The sequence below is a fragment of the Scyliorhinus torazame genome, chromosome 17, assembly GCF_047496885.1.
Source record: "Scyliorhinus torazame isolate Kashiwa2021f chromosome 17, sScyTor2.1, whole genome shotgun sequence".
In the NCBI taxonomy this organism is placed as follows: Eukaryota; Metazoa; Chordata; class Chondrichthyes; order Carcharhiniformes; family Scyliorhinidae; genus Scyliorhinus; species Scyliorhinus torazame.
The window spans coordinates 73,326,399-73,341,261 of NC_092723.1; the positions used below are offsets into that span (position 1 = coordinate 73,326,399).

Sequence of the window (14,863 nt, forward strand, 5' to 3'; positions counted from 1 at the left end):
ACTCAAGATGGGTTGCAATTCCACACATACCCAACTGCTCGGAAGTGGTACTGGTAAGAGCACCATCCGAGGTGACGAATGCCAACGGAGACATGGGGAATCCAAACAGTGGCTAGGATACTGGACCAAACCCCCAATAATTTAGTATATTTTGTAAGACAGTGCGGCTCCAGGGGTGATTGCACGAATAAAATAGGGATTTGGTATTTTTAAAACAAAACGTTATTACATAGGATTAAAACATTTAACTTCACACCCAAGAGGAGCTTACAATTACCCCTTAAATAATCCTACTCAATTCCCAATTAAACAAGGAAAAAAACGTAACAGCTCTCAATCCTACCTACATCCCAATGGCACCGATAATACTTGCTTGTCAGAACAGATTTGGCTCATGTTAGAACCCCTGCAGAATCTGGCTGGAAGTCTTCAAAAAAGTGTTTCAGCTGGCCTGTTTCAGCTTCTCCATTATCCTCTGACAAGTCTGCACTGCTTTAAATACTATTCATCTTTTCAAACAATCCTACTGTGAGAGAAAAAGACCTTACTTATGTAGTCAGTTAGCCAGATCAGAACTCAACTCAAAAGCTTGCTGAAAAATGTCTGCATACCGTAGCTCCACCCAACAATGACAATTTCCCCAAGATGAAAACAAACTCCCCAGGGACTCCCCCTAGTCAAACAATAGGGCATTAGCCCATGCTTTAACAATGGTCAATTTTACTTATGGCTCCTAAAAGTTTTGTTCTTGCAAAACAAAATTTAAAAAACACGAGCAATGCAGTCAAACACACACTATTCCCAGGCTATTAACTCTTAAATTACCAAATATTTATAATACAATATATCTAAAATCCTGCATTTGTCATGGTACTGAATTCCCGTTGTGGGTTGAAGCCTCTTAGAACCTGAATTGGTTGCCCCCAGGAATTTAACTTTAGACCATCATGGTTGGAAGAAACTTCCTTCACTCTGGACTAAATTCAAAACTAGGTTTCAAAAGATTAGTTTTTAAACATGAATAGGCATTTATTGCCTCACACTTGTTGCCCTCGAGAAGGATGTGAGCCATCTTATTGAGCCACTGGTAAAAGTGCTCCTATGCTGTTAGCTACGATAATGAAAATTACATCTTTCAAGTCAGGAGGGAGTGTGACTGGAGGAGAATGAAGGAAATAATGAAATTCCCTTGCCCTTATAGCTAGTGGAATTCACAGGTTTGGGAAATGTTATCAAAGAAGTCTTGTTGAGTTACTGCAGTGCATCTTGTACATGGTGCACATCAAAGGCAATGTACACAAGTGGTGGAAGTGATGATTTGCCAATCAAGTTGTTGTTATGGATGGTGTCGAGCTTGTGTTGTTGTAGCTTCACTCAACCAGGCAAGTGAAGTGCATTCCATCACTTACCTAACTTCAACCTTTCATGTAGTATAGAGGCTTTCTGGAGTCAGGGGGAGTACAGTTCCCTCAGCCTCTGACCCACTTTTCTGAGCACAGTATTTACATGGTCCAGTTTCCGGTTAATTTCAACTGTCATGTGAGAGTACCCTTTAAGAAATGGGTGTTTAAGAAATGTACCTTTAAGACATGGAGCTGCTCATGTTACCGGAGTGATGTCAGAGTATGGGTGGAGCTGAGCTCCACTTCTGCTTTTTAGTTTCAGTTTTAGAAAGAGCTTGGGTGTGTCTGTGTCCTTCAGGGAGCTGAATCTGAAGTTAAAAGTGAGCTGCACTGCTGTTGATCTCTGCCCTCAAAAGACTATCTATGGATCATTTGGTGAATTCAGAAGAAGTATAAATGTTTTCAGTCTTGAATGTAAACCCTGATGTGCTCCTGTTTGAAGGCTTGTTAAGCCTTTTGGATGCTAAAAGGACAGCATGCAGGTTATTTAGTGTTGTATTCTTTGGGGGGTGTATTTGATTTACTGGTTGCTCAGATATTCACGGTTTTAAAAAGGTTAACTTGAGTTCATAGAATAAACATTGTTTTGTTTTAAAAACCCACTGGTCCATTTCTGCTGTACCCCACCTGTAGAGTGAGCCGTGTGCTCCCCATACCACAATCTATTAAAAGTTGTGGGTCAGGTGAACTCCATGCTTTGGGATTCTCTAAACCCTGGCCCATAACACAACCTCCAGGATTGTGCTGGTTAGGAATTTGGTGATTGTAGTGCTACTGAATATCATGGAGTGGTTGCTAGACTCCTGTTCTGGAGATGATCATTGCCTGGCACAGATTCACTTAACAGATTCACAATCCATGGCCAAACCCGTGAATGTTGTCCACATCTTGCTGAACGTGAGCAAAGACTACTTAATTATGAGAAATTGTGAATGGAACTGAACACTGCAATTACTCATGAACAATCTCACACCTGACCACACAATAGAGAGATGGGCATTGATGAAAAAGCTGGAGGTGGTTGGGCCTCAGATACTGCCCAAAGGAATGTAAAAATTTGGCAGTGCACAGAATCATCCAGTACAGGCAACGTGACAACATACCAACGCAACAAGATGCAATTGAACCAATGGCAGGGCAGTACCTTGAATATCCTGAGACACTTCGCTAGAGCATCAAACAAAATAAGACAGATGACCAAAATTTAGCCAGAGAAATAGCTTTAAATGAGCAGAGCCTACATAGGCAGCTGAATGCATGGAAACCAATGCTGGAATAGTTAACATTGGAATACAGGCCCGGGTTCGGATCCCGGCCCTGGGTCACTGTCCGTGTGGAGTTTACACATTCTCCCCATGGCTGCGGGAATTTCACCCCCACAGCCCAAAGATGTTGTTAGGTGGATTGGCCACGCTAAATTGCCCCTTAATTGGAAAAAAATTAATTGGGTACTCTAAATTTAAAAAACATTTTTAAAAAAAAACATTGATAGGAGGATAGGACTGAAAGAGCTGCAAAATAAAAAAAATAAAAAACTTGATTGGACCTTCACGTTTAAAGTTTTGGATCCTTTCATACTTTGGATAAAATTGCAACAACTTGCAAACTCTACATAGTCACCGGAGGCCGGAAATGAACCTGGGACCCTGCAGCTGTGAGGCAGCATTGCTAACCACTATGCCAACATGCTGCCCTTCTTCATACAGTTTTAACCAAGTGTGATTAAGGGGCAGCACGGTAGCCTTGTGGATAGCACAATTGCTTCACAGCTCCAGGGTCCCAGGTTCGATTCCAGCTTGGGTCACTGTCTGTGCGGAGTCTGCACATCCTCCCCGTGTGTGCGTGGGTTTCCTCCGGGTGCTCCGGTTTCCTCCCACAGTCCAAAGATGTGCGGGTTAGGTGGATTGGCCATGATAAATTGCCCTTAGTGTCCAAAATTGCCCTTAGTGTTGGGTGGGGTTACTGGGTTATGGGGATAGGGTGGCGGTGTTGACCTTGGGTAGGGTGCTCTTTCCAGGAGCCGGTGCAGACCCGATGGGCCGAATGGCCTCCTTCTGCACTGTAGATTCTATGATAATCTATGATTGTTACGTATTATTATAGAATTTACAGTGCAGAAAGTGGTCATTCGGCCCATTGAGACTACACTGGCCCTTGGAAAGAGCACCCTAACCAAGCCCACACCTCCACCCTATCCCCGTAAACCAGTAACCTCACCCAATCTTTTTGGACACGAAAGGCAATTTAGCATAGCCAATCCACCTAACCCACACTTTCTTAGACTGTGGGAGGAAACCAGAGCACCCGGAGGAAACCCACGTAGATATGGGGAGAGCATGCAGACTTCGCACAGACAGTGACCCAGCGGGGAATCCAACCCAGATCCCTGGTGCTGTGAAGCAACAGTGCTAATCACTGTGCTGTCCATTATGGGCTCTTAAACCTATAAACATTCACTACAACCATTCAAGGTGACATAATTTGAAACGTTTACTAAAAAGAACATTTATTTGGGCATTTGCAAATTTTAGGCAGAGCAACTTAAAGGTTACAGCAATAGTTCCCCAATTTTATAAATTATGCAAAATGTGCAGAATTCCCATTACTTCAAGTTTCTTAGTCTGAATGTCCTGAACAGAAATATATAGGACAAGCAAAACCATCTCCAAATTGTCCCAACAGAGAAACTTCCAATCCAAATGAAATATTATAATGACCACCTAGTAAAGTTGCCATAGTCCCAGATGGCTACAGGCTGCTTTCCTTTTGGAGGGGGGAGAGCTGGCTGGTGGTGATTTAACCAGAGGGTCACCACACCTCAAGTAAGGGACAAAGTTGAGAAGGCAAGGCCTTCACGAGTAACCTTAGCCGGTACGGGAACTGAACTCGCGCTGAAACCTCGCCCTGAATCACCAAACCAGCTGTCCAGCCAACTGAGCCAACCATTCACCCTGTGCAAGCCTGTGACGGGAGGCATCGGGAGGACATTCACTATATGGGACGTCACAGCTGAGTCCAATCTCTCCTCACCCCAAGTCCACACACGTTCTTCAAAGTAAGAGGTGAGGAATGAGGAGCAATATTGTTTGGCTGGTGATCCCCTCCACGCTGGAAGATTAAGGCAAATAGTACAGCCTTGGCTGAGATCAGGCAATTCAGCAAGGGTCAAGCATGAAGTTTTCACGCGTGGCTTTGACAATGAGGGAAACATGGGGCGGGGCGGGAAGAAGAAACATACACACCCAACCCAATCCACACCCCCAATATTTCTCAAGTTCAGAAGTTTGAAGTCAAAGCTGTTGGTCCACTGATGATTTTCTTTTTGTCTCTCAGTTCGCTCCACATACACAGCACTAAAGGTGCTCTTAACTTCTTGGGATAAGGGGACCAATAAATCAGGCAGAACTGGACCAGCCAAGTCTGAGGTTCTTGGCCTGCTGGTGGATTATGGAGAATGGACCAGAGCATGAAGAGATCCACAGGATTAGTTCAACACGTCCTCTTCCCAGTAACAGATCACAAGATGAGTGACAGTGATGGTAGGGCAGAAATGTCAATATGAAAAAAAAAAGCATTTTCTTGGAGGAGATTGTATTGGGGGAAAAAGGACACCTGCAGAATTAAAACTTTAGGCTTGGTTATAATTTTCCCCAAAGCCAATGAAAGCACTAACATTCAAATTAAACATTCTGTTGCACTGGTGAAAACTTTGATCTTTCCTCCAATGTCGGTAACATCAGCGGTAACACAGCCAGCTGTGAACTGCAGGCACTGTTTGAGTGGTTCCGAGGTAGTGCAGGAACCTGATTCAGAGACTGTTCCAGCACAGGAAATTTACTTTCCACATTGAGGAGGTTGGCGAGGCTTCTCTGGAAGTAATATCTTCTTACTGAACGACACAAGCTCCCGTAATTCTTTATTTTCAAGCTTAAACAAAAAGAGAAAAAAAATGAGTGTGTGCAGATTAAGATATGCAACTGTACACGTCATGTTTTGATCTTGCTGATGTCCCTTCTTCCCCTTTGTTCTCTCTTTTTGCTTCTGAAGGAGTGACTTATGCCGAGTAAGTCGGCAGGTATCAACTTCACTTTACCAGCTAAAATAATGATTTGACACGAATTCAATAACATCCACAGATTTGTCTGATTGGCTGAAGCTTTCAGCCTTGTCTGTTCGAAAAGGATTAGGTTGTGCTGTGACACCCCTGTTGTTGAAAACCTTTCAATTCAATATCCGGACTCACATGAAGAATGACCAAAAGAGACAATGGAGTGACAGAACTCAGCTCTGTTAATGCACATCGACAGTGAACCCAGTGGATGCCATTGCCAAGGGGCAGCACGAGGATTAGGAAAGGGTGGAGCTAGATCTTGCGGACCCAAAGGTAGCAAGACAGTGCCTGGAGCAAGATTTTTAAACTAGGAACCAAGTGAGGGCAGTCCCACCAAGCTGAACAATGGCTGAGTTTAGCCACTTTGTCTGGCTGGACCACATCACGTGCTATTGGGTCTCATTCTTTTCTACCAAAACTCCCATTATTCCAGAACCACCTTGATAAACCTAGACAACCCATAAATTTGTCCACTGCCAATCACCTCCCGCCCCCCCTTTTCCTTTACTATAGTGAAGAGTTAATAGATTATTTGCCACTAAAATGGAGACCATCCATTCGTTGTATGTGTTGTTTCAGCCCCAACCTCTTTCCTCTCACCTACCATGCTCCTCTTTGACTTTGCCCTTGCCTTGAACTTGCCTCTCTTTCTGTACTCTCTCTCCTTGTATTATCTCTAAGCTCATTTTATCCATGAGATCTGCCTCCCGCACCCTTAATCCCATTGTCTCTAAACTGCTGACCACCCAATTTTTATTCCTAACCCCATGTTGGCTGATTTTGTAAATGGTCACCTCACCCTTTAAAATCTGACATCCTCACTTTGCCACCACACCCTTGCCCGTGACCCCTCTTTATTTGCACACCTCTCCAGATTCCCTTTTATCATGTCATTTCCAAAATTTGTGCTCCTCTTTCCCTCCAATTCTGTGGTTAATTCTTTAAGCTGATTTCCAAGAATGCCCCAGCACTGAAACAGTCCTAACTAAGATTCTCGTATGTCTGTGAGACAATATCTTTCCTCAGCCTCTCAAGTCAGTTAACATGCCCATCATGTCAATGCCAAAGGAAAAGGGCTATGCCAATTTCTGGCATTTTGCTTTGTAGTCCTGTAGGTTATGACACTTCATGTTGTTAATCGCTCCTCATTCGCTAAGTAAAGGAGAAATCTGGAGCTAGCATTTCCTTAACATAAATTTATTCACAAAACCCAGGGAACACTGGCAAAGACTCGCTTTTCCTATCCCCCCTCCCAAACACAGGTGGAAACCGTTTATTGTGTATACCTCAGAATAATGCCCTAACCATCCCCAATTAATTACAACTGCTCTCATTTACAGCAGAGCATGCACTTTATTGTGACAGAATTGCGACATTAACATTCAAGTACATATCCAAGTATTTTTTTAATGCAATGAGGAGTTCTTCCTCTTCCATCCTTTCAGGCAATGAGTTCCAGACTCCCAACACCCTCTGGGCGAAAACATTTTTCAATGCCTCTCTAACATTCAACCAATTACTTTAATCTATATATAATCTATCTAAACTAATATGCCAGGGGGATGGGAACCTATGTAAGGAGTCAGAGAAAGAGGGAGCAAGGACAAAAACAAAAGGTAGAAAAGTGAATAAGAAAAGTGATAGGTGGAGAAACCAAGGGCAAAATTCAAACAGGGCAATAGAGAAAAATATTGGGAGCAAGCCAAACAATGTGAAAAAGACAAACTTAAAGGCTCTGTGCCTTAACGCACGGAGCATTTGCAATAAAGTGGATGAACTAATCGCGCAGGTAGATATAAATGGGTACAATATAATTGGGATTGCGGAGACATGGCTGCAGGGTGACCAGGGATGGGAACTGAATGTCCCAGGGTTTTCAGTATTTAGGAAGGACAGGCATAAAAGAAAAGGTGGTGGCGTGGCACTACTGGTTAAAGAGGAAATTAACACAATAGAAAGGATATTAGCTCTGACAATATGGAATCTGTATGGGTAGAGTTGAGAAATACCAAGGGGCAAAAAACATTAGTGGGTGTCATATATAGATCCCCAAACTGCAGTGGTGAGGTTGGGAATGGCATTAAACACAAAATTAAAGATGCATGTAATAAGGGAATATCGGTGATCATGGGTGATTTTAATCTTCACATAGATTGGGCAAATCAAATTAGCCACAATGCCTTAGAGGAGGAATTCCTGGAGTGCATACGGGATGGTTTTCTTGACCAATATGTGGAGGAACCAACGAGAGAGCAGGCCATCTTAGACTGGGTACTGTGTAATGAGAAGGGAATCATTGCCAATCTGACTGTACGAGACCCCTTGGGGATGAGCGACCATAACATGATAGAATTGTTTTATCAAGATGGAGAGTGAAGTAGTTGATTTGGAGACTAGGGTGCTGAATCTTAATAAAGGGAACTATGAAGATATGAGGCGTGAGTTGGCCTTAATAGATTGGGGAGAGTTACTTAAAGGGATGATAGTGGATAGACAATGGCAAACATTCAAGGAACGTATGGAGGAACTACAGCAACTGTTCATTCCTGTTTGGCAGGAAAGCAAAGGGGGTAAGAGGGCCAATCCATGGCTTACAAAGGAAATTAGAAATAGTATCCGATCCAAGGAAGAAACATACAGATTGGCCAAAGAAAAAAATAGGTCTGAGGATTGGGAGCAGTTTAGAATTGAGCAAAGAAGGATGAAGGGATTGATTAAGAAGTGAAAATACAGTATCAAAGGAAGCTTGCAGGGAACATAAAGACTGACACTAAGAGTTTCTACAGATATGTGAAAAGAAAGAGATTGGTACAGAGAAATGTAGGCCCCCTACAGCCAGAAACAGAGGAATGCATAATAAGGGACAAAGAAATGGCTGAGCAATGAATACATACTTTGGTTCTGTCTTCACAAATGAGGACACAAATCAGATACCACAAATGCTGGAGAATGAAAATTTAGTGAGAGGGAAGAACTGAGGGAGATCAACATTAGTAGAGAAATGGTGCTGGGAAAATTGATGGGATTGAAGGCGGATAAATCCCCAGGGCCTGAGAATCTGCATCCCAGAGTGCTTAAGGTAGCAGCTCTGGAAATAGTGGACGCATTAGTGGTCGTCTTCCAGGATTCTATAGACTCTGGAACTGTCCCTGCAGATTGGAGGGTAGCTCATGTCACTCTGATATTCAAAAAGGGAAGTAAAGAGAAAGCAGGGAATTATAGACCAGTAAGCCTAACATTGGTAGTGGGGAAAATGCTTGAATCCATTATCAAGGACTTTATAGCAGAACATTTAGAAAGCAGTGGCAGGATCAGTCAGAGTCAGCATGGATTTATGAAGAGATCATGCTTCACAAATCTGTTGAAATTCTTTGAAGATGTAATCAGTACAGTTGACAAAGGGGGAGCCAGTCGATGTGGTATATTTGGTCTATCAGAAGGCGTTTGACAAAGTTCCGCATAAAAGATTATTGTGCAAAATTAAAGTGCAGGGGCTGTTTAGCACAGGGCTAAATTGCTGGCTTTGAAAGCAGACCAAGGCAGGCCAGCAGCACGGTTCGATTACCGTAACAGGCTCCCTGAACAGGCGCCGGAATGTGGCGACTAGGGGCTTTTCACAGTAACTTCATTTGAAGCCTACTTGTGACAATAAGCGATTTTCATTTCATTTCATTTCATTGGGGGAAATGTATTGAAATAGATAAAAAACTGGTTGGCAGAGAGGAAACAAAGAGTAGGGATTAATGGGTCCTTTTCAAATTGGCAGGCAGTAGCTAGTGGGGTACCACAGGGATCAGTTCACAATATATATTACAATATTATAATTCAGAATATATATTAACGATTTGGATGAGGGAACAAAATGTAACATCTCAAAGTTTGCAGATGATACCAAGTTAGGTGGGAGGGTGAAATGTGACGAGGATGCAGGGATCCTACAGCATGATCTGGACAGGTTGGGCGAGTGGGCAAATCAATGGCAGATGCAGTATAATTTGGATAAGTGTGAGGTTATTCACTTTGGAAACAAAACCAGGAAGGCAGATTACTACCTGAATGGTTGTAAATTGGTAGAGGGGACTGTGCAGCAGGACATGGGTGTCCTTGCACACCAGTCGCTGAAGGTAAGCATGCAGATGCAGCAGGGAGTAAAGAAGGCTAATGATATGTTGGCCTTCATTGCGAGAGGTTTCAAGTATAGAAGCAGGGATCTGTTGCTGCAATTATACAGGGCCTTGGGGAGGCCACACCTGGAGTATTGTGTGCAGTTTTGGTCTTCTACTCAGAGGAAGGATGTTCTTGCTCTCGAGGGAGTGCAGCGAAGGTTTACCAGGCTGATTCCAGGGACTGTCATATGAGAAGAGATTGACTAGTTTGGGACTGTTCTCATTGGAGTTCAGAAGAATGAGGGGAGGGGGGGATCGCATATAAAATTTTAACGGGACTAGACAAGGTAGATGCAGGGAAGATGTTACCAATGATGGGTGTGTCCAGAACCAGGGGTCACAGTCTGAGGATCCAGGGTAAACCATTTATATTTCTGCCCCCCCCCCCCGTCTCCACTGTTATTTTTTTCCAAAGCTGCAAATTATCCACCATCGACCACCCCAGGTCCACACCAGGAATGAAACTCAAACGACACTGTACAGGGTACACCAGCAAGGTACTGGAACCGACCAAAATATCACAGTGAAGGACAATGAAAAGAAAATCAAGGATTATGTTGACGAAACAGGGTTTACAGATATTAAGACATGTCAGAAGTCTATATGCACAAGGGCTATGTGAAATCCTGCAACACCCACTGAAAATGCCTACCTCCAGCTGGGCTATTTTCTCTTGAACTTGACAATACTCTTCATCATCCACTTGAACGGCTTTTCTCATTAATGTGGCCATGTCACAGATCTGTTCAACCTGGGTTTGCAGCTCCTGGAAGTACAATAATCAACAAAGATCACAGAGCTCCATAAGAGCTAGCTAAGTCTGAATCTTGGTCTACACTGAACAAGACATTCAAGTTCTGTAAACATCGTAATCCACCAGGCTTGGAATTGGAAAGTGCCTACTGGAACACTGCAGCTGAGGATTGTGGTCCGATGCTGCTTGGGCCAGAGATACCTTGAGAGAAAAGTGTACCCAGAAAGCCAGACAGCACTTCTAATTCTCACCAACATGGTTTCAAAAAGAGTGTGTACATCTGGACATTGGGTAAGGACAGGTTCAGACTCAATAACAGTGTTGTACAGAAACCCAGCAGAGCCCTAAATGAGTTTTATACCATCTGCTGTGTTGAAGATTTTACTGAACATCCTTCAATAAAAGTACAATTTTCGACCAGACCCCAACATTTGCTAGAATGCTGGAAAGAAACCACAATATTTTTAGTTTGTCTTGGACAGTCCCTCAGTGTCGAGGATGATTTGCTTCCACTCCGGGGAGGTGGGTTCTGCGGTGGCTGAAAAGTCCGATCCTGGATCCGGAGACTCTGACACAGGTTTGGCAGGTGGTGCTTGATGAGGTGGGTGGGTGGGACGCTCTGGATTCTGCTGCTCTCCTTCCGCTGTTTACGCTTGGCCTCCGTCTGCAACACCCTATGATGCTCATGGTGATTGGCACCTTTGTGGATATTTTTTCTCCAGCTCGTGTGTTCTAACTAAGGCAAGCGATTCCAAATTGTCGGTGGGGATGTTCCATTTATTTAGCGAGGCTTTCAGAGTGTACATCTAGCATGTCCTCTGCCCTCTTAGTGATCACAGTAAGTCTTAGACCACCAGGTTAAAGTCCAACAGGTTTGTTTCGAATCACTAGCTTTCGGAGCTCAGCTCCTTCCTCAGGTGAATCCTAGTGATCGCTTGCCATTGCAGAGCTGAGTGGAGTACTTGTTTTGGGAGTGTTGTGTCGGGCAGGCGTGCAATGCAGCTCACCCATCACAGCTGGTCAAGTGGTCAAGACTGGAGTAGGAAAGTTCTGTTCCTTTTTCACAAACACACATTTATTTCATTGCAACAGCCTTTGCACAAAACTAACTATACATCACCTGACAGAGGCCACCTGAAGCCCCTTTACATATCAGTGTCAATTAATGGATACTTAACATAAATGAGACAACTAATTGCAATGTCTCTTAACCCATTACTTAACAGAAGCAGCATTGGTGATACCTCTCCAGAGATTTGAGGTGTCTGCTGTACATTGTCCATATTTCAGATGCATACAGGAGGGAGTGGACCACGGCTGCTCTGTAAAGCATGAGCTTGGTTTGAGGTCTCAGTCTTTGGGTATTGTTCCTCAGGTGTCCGAAGACTACACAGGCACATTGGGCGATGTTGGATTTCATCGTCAATGTCTGCTCACACTGAGAGGAGTCTCCCGAGGTATGGGAAATGATCCACATTGTCCAAGGGCTCACTGTGGATATTGATGGTTCGGGGGGCAGGTTTGTGAGACACAGGCAAGCTGGCAGAGAATCTTTGATTTTCGGATGTTTATCTGAAGCCCATTCTCTCATATGCCTCAGTGAATGCATCAATGATGGTTTGAAGCTCGACCTCAATGCGTGCACAGGCAGGTGTCGTCTGTGTACTGCAGCTCTATGACAGAGGCTGTGGGGGGGGGGGGTTCTTGGTTCTGGCTTGGAGGCGAAGGTTAAACAGTTTCCTGATGGCCGGTAGGTTAGCTCCACTCTAGCAGGGAGCTTCAGGGTGATGGGTGGAGTGTTGCTGCAAGGAAGATAGAGAGGAGCATTGGTGCAATGACACAGCCCTGTTTGACCCCAGTCTGCACATGTATTGGGTCTGTGGTGGTTCCGTTGCGAGGATTATGGCTTGTCATCGTGGAGCAGACGGAGGATGGGGACGAATTTCTGCGGGCAGCTGGATTTCAGAACGATGCTCAACATTCCCTCACGGTTGCCAGCGGTGAAGGCCTTTGCCAGATCGAAGGTGGCCCTGTACAAAGGTTGATGCTGCTCCCTGCACTTTTCCTGGATTTGTCGCGTGCTGAAGATCATGTCCATTGAGCCTCTTGATGGGCCACACAGACTCAGGGAGGAGCTCGGAGGCAGTTTAGGAGTATTCTCGCGATGACTTTCCCGTGGCAGAGAGTAGGGAAATCCTTGGAATTTCCACAGTTGGACCGGTCTCCTTCCTTGGAGATGGTCACAATTAAGGCATCTCCGAGATCATCTGGCAAGCCTTCCAGACAAGGGTGATGAGGATATGGATTCTTGTCAAGGGTGCATCTCTGTCAGAGTTTAGTACTTCTGCGGGGATTCCATCTGCACCAAAGGCTTGTTGTTCTTCAGCGGTCAGATGGCGTTTTCGACCTCACAGCGAGCTGGGCTTGCGTCGAAATGTTGGCGGGTAGGGTGTTGTGGGATGGTGTCGAGAACGCTTGCGTCAAAGGTTGAGGAGGCCCTCGTAGTGCTGTCTCCATCGGGCATTGACTGCCTCTCCGGCTTTGGTGAGCACCTCCATTTTTGGCTCTCAGTGGGGTGGGCCCCTGGGTACTCAGACCGTAAACGGTTTTGATTGGGCTGGAGAAGCCACGTACATAGTGGTTGTTGGCAAGTGGCTGGGTCGCCTGTGCTCTTTCCACTACCATCTGTTCTTTTGGTCGTGGGTCCCCTGGCCTTCAGTTGCCTGTAGGCTTGTTTCCTCTCACTTGAGATTTGGTGGAGCTGCCAGTTCAGGAACACCTTGCGCTTGCAGTGAAGGAGATCCTGGACCTCCTGATAGTTCTCAAACCAGTGTTGGTGTTTCCTGGTTGAGAACCCAAGCGTCTCCTCACAGGTGCTGACTATGGTGGCTTTTAAGGGAACCAGGTCCTGTGGGTGTTCTGTGCCTCTGGTTGGTTGGTTGGTTGCCGCCAGATTAGCTGTGAGGAGCTGGCTGATTAGCTCTTTCTTGGGATCTTTTGAGTCCAGCGGCATTAATGAGCCTCCTGCGGCAGAAGAGTCAGGGTGATGGCGCTGGTAGAGCGAATTAGGCGGTGGTCAGTCCAGCAGTTGTCTGTTCCAGTCGTGGCGCAGATGATGTGGATGTCTTTGCGATCCCTTGCCTGGATGATGATGTCGTCTATAAGGTGTCAATGCTTGGGCTGGGGGAGTGGGGGGTCTTGCCATGAGGTCTTCTGCTTGTCCCTCTGGCAGAACATGGCGTCAATGATGACCAGGTCATGTTCTAAACATTTTGTCAGGACGACGACTCTGGTTGTGTTCGTTTCTCCCACACCTTCCCTTCCGAACACTCCTTTCCAAAGGTTTGCGTCCTTCCCGACTCTAGCATTGAAGTCACCGAGGAGAATCAGCTCATTTCCCTTTGGGATGCGGACAACGATTGGTCGAGGCTGGCCCGTTACATCTAAGGTTGGGGCGTAGGCACGGATTGCTGTAATGTGCTGTTTCTGGGCCACGGTGTGCCGTAGGGACAGGAGTCTTTCGCTCACCCTCAAAGGGGGGGGGGGGGCTCGTTGAGACTTCTGGCCAACTAATTTTTTACAGTGAAGTCGACCCCATAGAGACGGCATTCTTCTTCTGGTTTGCCCTTCCAGAAGAAGGTATATCCGCCACCTTGTTCCTTAAGTTGGCCGTCTCCTGGCAGTTGTGTCTCGTTCAGAGCTGCGATGGCAATGTTGTGGCATCAGAGTTTCCGGGCTATGATGGCGGTGCAACGTTCAGGTCTGTTGCTGCTGGGGTTGACCATGAGGGTCCTGATGTCCCAGATCCCGAAATTCATTTAGGTGGGGGAGGTGGAGTTGGGGTGGAAGGTGCCTGTGTGTGGACTTTTTGTTTTAAACGAGGGGTGGTTGTTGTACACCAACCACCAACTGGTCCCAGCGGAGAGAGGAGTTGGCACAGTGGCAGGGAGATCCGAGTCGACTGGAGACCAGGCTTTGCTGTAGGATGGGGACTATCACACACCCATCACCCTCTGCTCATCTGCCTGTCAGTGACTTCACATTTAAAGCATGTCATTTCATTTTCACTCCCCCCTCATGTCTTTCAATCTCGTCGCTGCTGCACTCCTCCTCTTCCCTGTTCAATCAGCTACTTCCTTTTGCCCCACGTCACTTTGAGTCCTGCCGTCATCTCAGGAGCTCCGCCTCTGGATTCAGTGAGGGTTCGCTGCGCTGCTCATTTTGAAGTTTTGTCTGATGCTCCACCCTCCGAGTCCGCTCCCTGGAGACTTGCCCTGCATCTACGCAGCTCCCTCTGCCCCTGCCACTCTCCTTGCGCTCTTTTAACCTGTATCTCCGCCGCTCTCTTTTATCCTGTTTGTAAAGCTGTGAGGAAAGGATACTTTGCTCCAGGAATGATTCCACTCACAAATAGGAATATGGTGTTTTA

At 45.5% G+C, this 14,863-nt stretch overlaps 1 protein-coding gene across 1 annotated transcript in view; it reads right to left on the bottom strand.

The window, feature by feature from the left end:
- Positions 1-3,892: 3,892 nt before the first annotated feature.
- The window catches only part of sike1 (suppressor of IKBKE 1), a 41,881-nt gene continuing 30,910 nt past the window's right edge, over positions 3,893-14,863 (bottom strand). The window contains exons 5-6 of the mRNA XM_072480637.1: positions 10,333-10,446; positions 3,893-5,330 (exon numbers count right to left, since the gene is read on the bottom strand). Of these exons, the coding sequence (XP_072336738.1) occupies positions 5,238-5,330; positions 10,333-10,446 (207 nt within the window). The 3' untranslated portion in view covers positions 3,893-5,237. The remainder of the gene's footprint in view (positions 5,331-10,332; positions 10,447-14,863) is intronic.